The following is a 12,048-nucleotide window of genomic DNA, read 5'->3' on the forward strand; positions in this document are numbered from 1 at the left end:
TTACAGGCTCTGACCTACATCTAATCTCACACAAATCAGAAGCACTGTGCTTAAAGAGTGTCCCAAGCAACGCTTTCGCAATCTCTATGTTCAGTCTGAACAGTAGAAAAGCTTCAGAAGATCTGAAGTATATCAAGCTCTGATAAGGACTCAGCTCACTTGAAGCTCTGAAGATCCAGACGCTCTGACAACCCAGACACTCTGAAGGTTCAGATGTTCTGATGGTGTAGAAGACTCTGAAGATCCAGAAGCTGAAAAGTGGAGACTCTGAAGTCCAGAAGCAAGATGGCTCTGAAGACCAAGTACTTCGCTCTGAGTTCAGAATCAGAAGATACAACAGTCAGAAGATCCATGCTTCCCTCTGACTCTGATCAACGAGCTTCACAAGTTCCAACATGAAGCATTCCCCTGATCAGAAGTCTACTAGGTTTAAAGGTCAAGTCACTATCCAAGTACAAAAGCAGATGTACTATCCTGACGACTACCTAACTCTCTCAGCCACAGCAGAAGCTGGAATTTCCAGAACTGCCCTCCAACGGTAGCATTCCCATGCAGCGTTCAAACCCTAATCCTTGGAGTATAAATAGAGGCTGAAGATTGAAAGATGCGGTTGGAAGAATCTTACACGCGCAAGCTATATTCAAACCTTCTAAGCATTCTTTCATCTTGAATTCATTGTGTTTACCATTAGCTTTTCAGAAGCAATCTCTTTGTAAACATTCTTTCTTAAACAGTTGTTTAGTTACCTTTAGGAGATCAAGTTTGATCGGATCCTAGAGAAGACTAAGAGAGTGAATCTTAGTGTGAGCTAAGTCAGTGTATTGTTAGTCACTTGAAGGTTCAAGTGCAGTTGTAACATTTACCTGATTAGTGGATTGCCTTCATTCTAAGAAGGAAGAAATCACCTTAACGGGTGGACTGGATTAGCTTGAGTGATTCATCAAGTGAACCAGGATAAAATCCTTGTGTGCTTTTCTATCTCTTATCTTAAGCACTTTGTTCTCGAAAGATTTGATAAAATCTTTAAGGTGGAAGTTTTATTCTGAAAACGTTATTCAAACCCCCCCTTTCTACCGTTTTTCATACCTTCAACCTGGACAACACCATCCACACCCTTGGCCTTGCTTATAATCCGCCTATTCTTGATCTCAGGAACACTTGCAACAAGAAAAGCAGATAGTGCACCAATTTCCTCTTTATTCTAGAGTTTAAGGCTGACTTTTTGAGTTTCGGCCCGACTTTTTGAGTTTTGACCGATTTCAGGGTTTCAGGCCCACTTATTGTGTTTAACCACGACTTTTTGAGTTTTAGGGTTTCAAACCGACTTTTTAAGTTTCGGCCCGAATTTTTAACTTTTCAAAAAATTAAGTATAATTTTATTTTTGTCAATTAAGTATATGGATGGGTTGGGTATCCATCCATTGAAAATCACTAACGGATGGGTTGGATGAGATTTTGTTAAATGGGTCATGGATGGGTTTGATTTTTTGAGCTGTTTTTAATGGGTCACTAGTGGGTTAATGTATTGGCTTTAACCAATCCATTACAATCCATATCTAAACTCACCCAACTCATCCATTTGACACCCCTATCAACAACGAAGTAGTGCGAGATGAATCCAAGCGAAGACGCATAGTTGTGGAGGCACATCCCAACCACCGTGAAACTAACAACGAACATCACGATTTGCATGACCCTCTGCACAAGAAGGTGGTTGTCGGAGCCACCATCAAAATTCCATGCCTTACCGCCGTCAGCGACGGCAACCACGACATATTCCCCTCTCACGGCAGCGTTTTCCTTCATCGTTTAGCTGAATCAGAAGCGCCTCAACAAAAGGTCCTTTATCATTACACAATTTGTGAGATTAACCCTAATTGTTTTTAATTTATTAAAATGGCCCCGAGAAAACATGTTAAGACTGATTATAGCAGGTCAAAAATCACATGTACCCATATATGGTTTATATACATCCTGATTTTCATTGTATATCAAACATGAACTACATCGTCTGACACATTTTTATCGAATCTTAAATATAAGAAAAAATCCAATAAATTTAACTTTTATCTTTTCAATTCTATTCAGAGGATTGATCGCAAATGAACACGAGATTTTCTTCTTTCGAAATAAATAACCATCTCTTGTCACATGAGACCAAAGATCATATGAATTACTAATTTTTTATATTAATCATATTTTAATAATGTTACAAGCAAGAAATGTTCCCATTCTAGCCTTGAAAGGAAACAGGTTCTGTATGTGTGTGATTTACATGTGTGTTTTCTTTCTTTATGATAAACAATACTAAACGGAGGAAGGGAGTGATAATTTAGAAAAGTTATCATGTAAATCTGTGAGTGCTGAAACAGTGTTGATGGATATGAAGAGGGTTCCCTCCACCAAAACCAAAGTGTTGTTTGCTTTGTCTTTAAGGAAAGACCGAGGCACATGATATCTGCACCACCATAACACATTGACAGCATTAACTAGTACTATCTCCGCACCGTGACTCTAGTTAGAGCATATAAACAATATGAGCTAGAAAATCTTAAAAACAACAATTAACAAGATTGAATTTAATGGTTTTCTAGTGGATTAACTTACAGTGATTGTGAGGGTTTGCCCTTGGAATCATGAAACATAATCCAATAACGACCAATGCTTTGTCCATTAACCCAAGCCTCGCCTTTTCCCATCGAGCTAAGATCCAATGCAACAGAATCATTTCCTTCCGGTGTGTCGAATGTAGTGTACTTGGCTTTCCCATCAAAGTAGAATATCCCCGAGTGTCTTTCAAACCCTCCTGGAAGTGTGCTTTTGGCTCCTTCATCAAGCAAACTGAAGAGGTAAATGTCCATAGGAGAAGAACCAGGCCTCAAGGGGGTACCTTTGTTATTCAAAACATGGTTGATGAGACCTTGATTGAAAACCTTTGCTGCAGTGAGATTTGCACCAATGGCTCCATCAGAGGGCCAACCAATTTCCCCAATGACTATAGGCATGTGGCCATATCCAAGTTTACTGAGGGCTGCAAGTAAAGTGTCATAGTTTCCATCAAATACGTTTGTGTAAACATTGAAACCATCTGTGACAGGATGAGTAGTTCCCTCAAAGAATGCATAGTCTTGTGGGAAGTCTCCATCACCATAGAGGCTGAGGAATGGGTAGATGTTGACCATGAATGGAGCACCATTGGAGTTGAGGAACTCAACTATTTGAGTCATGATTTGGGTCAGCTCAGGCCGGAACGCGCCTTGTGAAGGAACTGTTGCCCCGTATGCATCGGCATTGCACGGGACAACTAGTTTTATTGATCTAGCAAGATTTGCTTTCACTAGAGACTGCTGTAGATTTTGTATCGCAGGCACGACCAAGTTCTCAAATTGACCATTATAACTCTTCAGGAATGGCTCATTTCCCACAGCAACATACCTGTAACAAAAAAACACCAAAAGTTTGATGGAATTAGAAAATCAAATCAATATGTTCAAGACTTAAGTAGTACCACCTTGCCCCTTCTGTTCATTCACTTCAATATATGATATTTTTTGATAAGAGAAAGAAACATGCATATATAATGGATGAGCTAATTATTTTGCAGATTTTAAACATGTTTGCTGATCTTGAAAAAGGAAGAAGGATATAGAAGCATAGCCAGAGTAAATGTTCCTACATGTTTGTTGCAACTAGTTCAAGACATGTTTACTCAGAAATTAAGACATGTAATTTATAATCAGAAGTGATTCTATAACTAAACATGCTATATATAATACTTACTTAGAGCTTCTAAGTAGAAGTGATTGGAGAACCAAACATGGTAGAATAAAGAACTGATATATATACATACATAGCTTAGAACTAAGAGAGGTAGTAAATTATATAAACCTGATATCAGCACCACCTTTACCCATGTAAGCAGAAACATTCTGGTGAACCCATAAATCAGAAGCAGCAGGGGAAGAACTCAAGAGAGGCAACATCTCATTGGGAATCCCAACCATGACCTGAATCCCACTCCCCATGAGGGCTTTAAGAACAGCATGCTCTGCCTCAAATAGCTTCACTTTTGGAATTTTGTTATCTTTCAAGAGTTCAACCACCGTGGAAGGCTTCAACTTGTGGAAAGAAACCGTGCCCCAGTTCACCCCTATTGCTGATTCCGTCATTGGAACCCACTTCCATGCCAACATCAACAAAAAAACAGCACCACCAAACCTGACTTCTAACATTATTACTCTACCACTGGCCCTGAAGAAAATGCTGGTTTGTTCTTTGGTTAACAAAATCAGACACTTTTTGCAAGAGTGTGTATCAGAGTTCATCAGCTTCATCACAGCAGAGGCCTCTGATAAGTGCCAGAACGAGAAGAGGAAGACCATCAACAGCGATGATCTTGTGTGGGCCATGACCACGCTCGGCTTTGAAGAGTATGTGCAGCCCCTGAAGGGTTACCTCCATAAGTACAGGGACATGGAGGGGGAGAAGACTAATTCTAATTTCATTGGGAGGCAGCAACAGCAACAGCAGCAGCAGGTTGATCATGATGATCTTGGTGGTGCGCCAATGCCATCATCATCCACTATGATGATGATGTCCTCAGCGCATCACCATCAAGGGTTTATGTCTGCATCTGAAAATGTTTGGAAGAACTAGCTAGCTTGGTAGCTGGTTTTCTATGTTTGTTTTTATTGCATTTTTTATTCAGAATTCAATTCAATTTAGACAGGATAGTAGTATAGTGTTGTTCACACAATGAAAATCAAATAACACTTATTAAGTTACTTAGCTTGAATCCTTTCTAATTGTGTAGACCTTCGCTGATGCTTATAGAGAATCACACCTCTTCAGGCCTCCAGCATTCAAGTAGAGATAGCTGCTTGTTTGATTACAGAAGGTTGATTTTGTAGATACAGGGGTAAATCCAGAGTACTGTCCATCAAATTTTGATCGGTATATGATAGGTATGTAAATTGTGCAAGTGAAGAACAGAGAAGATTAATACTGAAATGAGAATTATATTGAAGAAGGTAAGGAGTAATACAGGAATAGAAAAAGATAGATGGTGTATTGTTAGAGAAAGCTCTAACAACCCAGAGAAGCTCTAATGGCTCTCTTCCTAGAAAGATTCCTCTTTCTCTCTCCTATAACCGAATTTGATACTCATCAGTCCCCTCTCACCCCACACCTCACTACTCTATATACTAACTTACTAACTAACTCCCTCCTCTCCATTTTGCCTGAGACACCTCAGCACCTTTCCCTTTCTTTCTTTCATAAACTTTCCACACCTTGGGCTTTCCTAAGCCCATTTCCCCTTTTGTGTTCGAGTCTCTATCAATTCCCTCCCCCTTAGAAACAGCCTTGTCCTCAAGGCAGAAGTCTGGAAATTGACCAACTAAGACCTCATTATCCTCCCAAGTGACATCATCCACTGATCTGTTGGTCCACTTAATCAAACTTTGGTGAACCTCTCTGTCACCTTGCCTGATACTTCTGGTGCCCAGAATCTCCTCAGGATAAAAGTCAGGAGTTTCCCCAATATCTAAATCAGTAGGCAGCTCCCCTTGGACTTGGTAATTGCCTATAGCCTTTTTTAAAAGAGACACATGGAAGACAGGGTGGATTCTTGATTCTGCTGGCAGTTTGAGCTTGTAAGCAACAGCTCCAATTTTGTCTTCAATTTGAAAAGGGCCATAGAACCTTGCTGCTAGTTTTTGATTAATTCTCTTGACAACAGAATGCTGCCTGTGGGGCCTGAGCTTGAGGAAGACCCATTCTCCTATGTCAAAGTTCAAATCCCTTCTCTTCTTATTAGCATAACTGACCATCTGCTCCTGTGCTCGCTGTAAATGTGCCCTCAGTTGCTTCAAAGCCTCATCTCTCTCACTTAATTCTAGAGCAACAGCTGCTACCTTGGTCTCATTAGCTAGAAACCTGATGATGGGAGGTGCTTTTCTGCCATAAACCACCTCAAAAGGAGTTTGGCCAATGGAGCAATGAAAGGTAGAATTATACCAAAACTCAGCCCAAGGAACCCAATAAGACCAAGTCCTCGGATGCTCAGAGGCAAAGCATCTCAAATAACTCTCTAAGCACCTGTTTATGACCTCTGTCTGGCCATCAGTCTCAGGGTGGTAGGAGGAGCTCATTTTCAACTTGGTACCCTGTAATTTGAATAGCTCAGACCAGAAGTGACTCACAAAAATTGGGTCTCTATCACTGATAACAGTGTTTGGAATCCCATGGAGCCTTACTATTTCCCTGACAAAGACCTCAGCAATGGACTTAGCAGTGTAGGGGTGTTTAAGCAAGATGAAATGGCTGTACTTGGATAGCCTATCCACTACAACCAAGATTGCCTCAAAGCCTTTAGATTTAGGTAACCCTGTGATAAAGTCAAGGGATATATCCTCCCAGATAGCATTTGGAACAGGAAGTGGTTGGAGCAGACCCCCTGGAGAAATTGCACTATACTTCTGCCTCTGACAAGTGTCACAACCCCTTACAAAATCACTCACTGTTCTCTGCATTCCCACCCAATATAGAGTTTCAGCCAGCCTTCTGTAGGTTCGTAGAAACCCTGAATGACCCCCAGTAGGTGTGCTGTGGTATTCCTGCAGAAGCCATGGAATTGAAGGTGATGTAGGAGAGAGCACAAGCCTGCCTTGGTATAACAGCACCCCTTGCTGGACTGAGAACCCAGGTTTGGCTTGGGGATTTTGTTGCACTTCCTGTGTCAGGTTCTGGATGTAAGCATCAGAGGCTATCTCCTCCAAGAGCTTCTTTCTATCTTCCCACAGAGGAAAAGATACCAGGCTCATGAGATCACTCTCATCATAGCATCTAGAAAGTGCATCTGCTGCCTTATTTTCCTGACCTGGTTTGTACCTCACTTCAAACTGATATCCAAGGAGCTTTGCCAACCAGCATTGTTGATCAGGGGAAGTAATTTTTTTGTTGCAAGAAATGTTTGAGGCTCTTGTGATCTGTGTAGACAATGAAAGCCTTGCCCAACAAGTAGTGCCTCCAATGTTGGATGCAAAGAACCAATGTCATCAATTCTTTCTCATAAACTGACTTGGATAAATTCCCAGGAGATAGAGCCTTGCTATAATAAGCAATTGGTTGCCTTTGTTGCATCAAAACGGCACCAATGCCTCTCCCAGCTGCATCACATTCAACCTCAAAAGGTTTTTCAAAATCAGGGAGAGCTAGCACAGGGGAACTTGTCATTACGGTCTTCAACTTGTGGAAAGCTTGCTTGGTCTCTTCACCCCATGTGAAATTGTCTTTTTTTGTCAGTTCTGTGAGGGGTTTGGCCATCTTCCCATAATTCTTGACAAATTTCCTGTAGTAGCCTGTTAACCCTAAAAATCCCCTTACTCCCTTAACATTCTTGGGCTCTGGCCACTCCACAATGCACTTAATTTTCTCAGGGTCAACTGCCACTCCTTTCCCAGATATAATGTGACCCAAATAATCTATTTGGGCACAACCAAACTTGCATTTTGCTTGATTGGCTACAAAACAATTAGATGATAACACTGTCAAGACTAGCTTTAAGTGGTTTTGGTGTTCCAACAAACTCCTACTGTAAATTAAGATATCATCAAAGAAAACCAACACAAACTTCCTCAGATATGGCCTAAAAATGTCATTCATGATGGCTTGAAAAGTGGCAGGAGCATTCATCAGCCCAAAGGGCATGACAAGGTACTCATAATGTCCATTGTGAGTCCTGAAAGCAGTTTTAGGGATATCTGCCTCAAGAACTCTAATCTGGTGGTATCCCGATTTAAGATCAATTTTAGAGAACATTACTGCCCCATTCAACTCATCAAGTAATTCATCCACAATTGGAATTGGATACTTATCTGGGATTGTAGCCTTGTTCAGAGCCCTGTAGTCCACACACATTCTCCAACTCTTATCCTTCTTTTTTACCAAGATGACAGGACTGGAGAAGGCACTCATGCTAGGTCTTATGATCCCTGCCTCCAAGAGCTCAGCCACCTGCCTCTCAATTTCCTCCTTTTGGTGATGAGGATACCTATAGGGTCTGACATTAATTGGCCCATGCTCAGGATTAAGAACAATCTGGTGTACTTTGGACCTGACAGGGGGCAATTGCATTTTCTTTGTGAATACTGCTGGGAATTCTGTAAGCACAACTCTCAGTTCCTGAGGTATGTCATGGTGTTCCTTGGTTGCTTCTGTAGCTTGGAATTGAGGCCACCATCCTTCCCCAAGGTTTCTGCCTTGAGTGTCACTCAAAAAAAAGTGCAGGTTGCTCTGATAGCTGCTTCTACCCTTCATTCCCTGCAATTTCACCACATGTTCCCCTTGCACAAACTGCATAGTCAAGTGCTTCCAATCCATGATGACTTTCCCAAGTGTACTGAGCCAGGACACTCCCAAGACCAGATCCAGCCCTCCTAAGTCCAGCACCAGTGCATCAATGGTAATCTCAATGTTCCCCACTTTGGCTTTGATTCCCTTACAAACTCCCCTGGTTATCACCTTATGGCCATCTCCAAGTTTAATGCTCCTTGTGGTGATCGGGGTGATGGTAAGTCCCAGAGCAGAGGTGATCTTTGGGTCAATGAAGTTGTGGCTCGCGCCACTGTCAACAAGGATGAGAAGTTCCACATTGCCCACTTGGCCAGCTAACTTCATTGTCTGGTGATCCCCCAAACAACCCAGAACTCCCATAGCTTTGCATTCTACAGCTTCTTCTTCTTCGACCTCCTCTACTTCCTGTTCCAGCATCACGATTTCCCCCTCCTCATTCATGGTCTCTCCCTCTCCCAGGATGAGAACTCTCATCGCGCGCTCCGGGCACTTGTGCAAAGTGGGGTGGTATTTGCCCCCACATTTAAAACAGAGTCCCTTGGCCCTTCGCTCTGCGATTTCGTCAACCAGGAAACTCCTGACCCCTTTCCAACGCTCCGTCGAGCCTGCACGGTGGTCGTTGTCACCCTTTCTCGCCGTTGAGCCCAGCGATGAAGATGAGTGTGCGTGGGATCCGACAGAACTCCGGGATCGGGTTTGATTTGACCCGCTGGCCTTGGTAAAACGGGTTACATCTCTATTGAACAGCCCACTCCTATTTGAGGCTGACCCGGCCCAATCGCCTTGACCCGAGCGTTCGTACCCGCCTTTTCTTATCACCCGCTTTCCCTCTTCTTCGTCTTCTTCCTTAAGCTCGTCTTCAACATCTTTCGCAATTCGCATCATCTCCATGCGAGTGCTGGGATTCAAGGTACGCACCCGCCGTCGAATCGGTGGTTTCAACCCACTCATGAAATACCCCAGATACTGATCCTCCGGCAATCGCCCTACCTGTGAGGAGAGCAACTCAAAGGCTTCCACGAACTCCTCCACGCTGCCGCGTTGCCTTAGCGTCGATAACTCCTCGAAAGGATTCTCCAATCGTCGTCCTCCATAGCGTGCAATCAACGCTCGTTTGAGCTTTTCCCAGGAAAGCTCATCCTCTGTTTCCCTCAACAGATTGAACCAATGGATGGTAGATCCTTCCATACTCAAGCGTGCGAGCTTCACGCGAAGCTCATCGGGGGTGCCTTGCACATCGAAATAGATCTCCGCTCTCGTGATCCAAGCTACAGGATCGTCTCCCTCAAACACGGGCAGCTTGACCTTCTTCCCGGCGAGACGCGATTCGCCGGAACTGGAGTCACCCGTCGAGGTTTCCCCTTCGTGGACCACTTTCTTTCCCATCTGATTGCTCAACTCCTTCAGAACCATGCTCTGCTGCTGCAGCTGGAGTGCGAGTTCCTGCAACGTGTCAGTCACGGTGCCCATCTGTGTCTCCAGAGCTTCCATACGATCAACCATCTTGGGTGGCATCTACTACACTGGTTTTCTGGGGGTGTATTGATCCGGTAGGTCGGACCAATTGATAGGTATGTAAATTGTGCAAGTGAAGAACAGAGAAGATTAATACTGAAATGAGAATTATATTGAAGAAGGTAAGGAGTAATACAGGAATAGAAAAAGATAGATGGTGTATTGTTAGAGAAAGCTCTAACAACCCAGAGAAGCTCTAATGGCTCTCTTCCTAGAAAGATTCCTCTTTCTCTCTCCTATAACCGAATTTGATACTCATCAGTCCCCTCTCACCCCACACCTCACTACTCTATATACTAACTTACTAACTAACTCCCTCCTCTCCATTTTGCCTGAGACACCTCAGCACCTTTCCCTTTCTTTCTTTCATAAACTTTCCACACCTTGGGCTTTCCTAAGCCCATTTCCCCTTTTGTGTTCGAGTCTCTATCAGTATATATCGCTGATGTACCTCATAATCTCAGACTTTTCAATAAATGGTTGAGCTGCATAATCATCAAACGGCATCCACTGCAGCAGAGAAATAATATCCAGGATTGAGGAATGAGGATATGTGCCCTTGGCTATAAACAATTTCCTTAAAATCTTCTTTCAATAAATACAATTTATTGTCAGACAGTATGCATCAAAGTAAAGCAAATTCGGAAAAATAAGGCTTCATAAAAATTGTGGTAGTCCATAAACACTGAACATTTTTATTAACAAGCCCAAACTTTTGTGAAGATTTTATTGTACATGTTGTCCTAGCTTCAATTAATTGTACATACCTTTGCAGCCTCAATCTCTATCTCTTGTATTTGGACGTCAGAAGTAAGAGGGCGCAACAGGCACACAAAGAATAGATCTGATTTCTCGAAGAACGACTTGTGACTTTGTCTGTCGATCAGATATTAAGATAAAAGAAGAAAGGAAAACCAGTTATCTAAATTGTGCACACACGAGAATTAATGAAGTTGCTTAATTTATCCAACAACTAAGTAAGATCTGCATTATATACAGATTGTCACCAATAAGCCAAGATATTGCTATTGGTGCTCTAACATGAATATAGTCTTGCTTAGGTGGCTCTGATTCTGAAGGTTTAGTGCTTTGTTCATCAGAGTTGTTGCTTCCAGCCACGGAACTAGCTTCTGCAGCTTTCAAACCTCCACATCCACCATTCTCAACAGTAGATCCTCCTCCTCCTAATCTTATCCTTTTATTGCCTGAATCATTCTGTTCAAAATTTCACCCACCCCATCAAAATTTCATCCACTTAACAAATTCACTAACCAATAAAGAGACTAACTTTAATTCTAATCTTAAATTATAACAGTCAGAAAAAAAATGCAATTGAATAAGAAGATTAATTAGGTATGCAAGCCAGAATCATTCTGTTCAAAATTTTATCAACTTTACAAATTCACTAAACAATAAAGAGAGTAACTTTAATTCCAATCTTAAATTATAACAGTTACAAAAAAATGAAATTAAAAGTGAAGATGAATTTTCCAAGCATTGTGGAGGAAAGTGCAAATTGGAGTGTGAAATTGAAGAGAGCAAGAGATTTTGAGTGGTGGAGAGAAGTGAGTGAGTACCTTGGAGCAATCGTCCTCGGAGGTGGTGGAGTGGTTGTTGTTGTTCTTGCCGGTGAGTTGGGTGACGGTGGAATTTTCATCTCCTCCGCCTGGTCGGGGCAAAATCTCGGCGAGAGCGAAAGCGGGGGAGAATGTGAAGTCGTTGATGAGAGGAGGGTCCATTTGGGATCATTCGAAAACGTCACCGTTTTGGTTGTTGTTCAGAACTCAATAGAAGTAGTGAAGGGAAAGAAGTGACTAGAGAGTGAGTATGTAACTGGAAAATTGAGAGTTTCTTTACAGTCTTTCTTAAATTACTTAAACTATTAAGAAAAGTAAAGCGTTATGCGTTTATGGGGCATAGTTGTTGGAGTTAAGCCTCATATGAGGACTAAAAGTGAGTTATTTCCCAAACATCAAGATCTTTTAGCAACTTTCTTTCGATGAGGGACTAAAATCAAATCTCGCTTTTTTCATCTGGACCAAAAACATCGTTAACCCAAAAGTAAAGTAGTGCCATTAGGATTTGTGACATAACTTTCTGCATCTTTTTACCTTGTACCAAATGAGAGTCTGATCCATAATATTCCCTAGTTTAGTTCATTCAACATCACTGCTATTT

General features: G+C 42.0%; 1 protein-coding gene across 3 annotated transcripts; it reads right to left on the reverse strand.

Annotated features, from left to right (window-relative positions):
* Positions 1-2,164: 2,164 nt before the first annotated feature.
* On the reverse strand, positions 2,165-11,693 carry LOC130737459 (glucan endo-1,3-beta-glucosidase 5-like). 3 transcript variants are annotated; one of them, XM_057589225.1, is made up of 6 exons: positions 11,448-11,689; positions 10,638-11,085; positions 10,322-10,380; positions 3,889-4,932; positions 2,608-3,435; positions 2,165-2,458 (listed from the first exon to the last, which is right to left on the reverse strand). In XM_057589225.1, exons 4-6 carry the CDS (start codon positions 4,407-4,409, stop codon positions 2,308-2,310), a joined length of 1,500 nt encoding a protein of 499 aa, XP_057445208.1. In that variant the 5' UTR covers positions 4,410-4,932; positions 10,322-10,380; positions 10,638-11,085; positions 11,448-11,689; the 3' UTR covers positions 2,165-2,307. The 3 variants fall into 3 exon arrangements, with proteins under 3 accessions (XP_057445208.1, XP_057445209.1, XP_057445207.1); XM_057589226.1 differs by having other exon boundaries at positions 2,388-2,514; positions 11,448-11,693; XM_057589224.1 differs by lacking the exons at positions 2,165-2,458; positions 2,608-3,435; positions 3,889-4,932 and having other exon boundaries at positions 6,940-10,380; positions 11,448-11,669.
* Between the last annotated feature and the right edge of the window lie 355 nt (positions 11,694-12,048).

The sequence above is a fragment of the Lotus japonicus genome, chromosome 2 (genome assembly GCF_012489685.1).
Source record: "Lotus japonicus ecotype B-129 chromosome 2, LjGifu_v1.2".
In the NCBI taxonomy this organism is placed as follows: Eukaryota; Viridiplantae; Streptophyta; class Magnoliopsida; order Fabales; family Fabaceae; genus Lotus; species Lotus japonicus.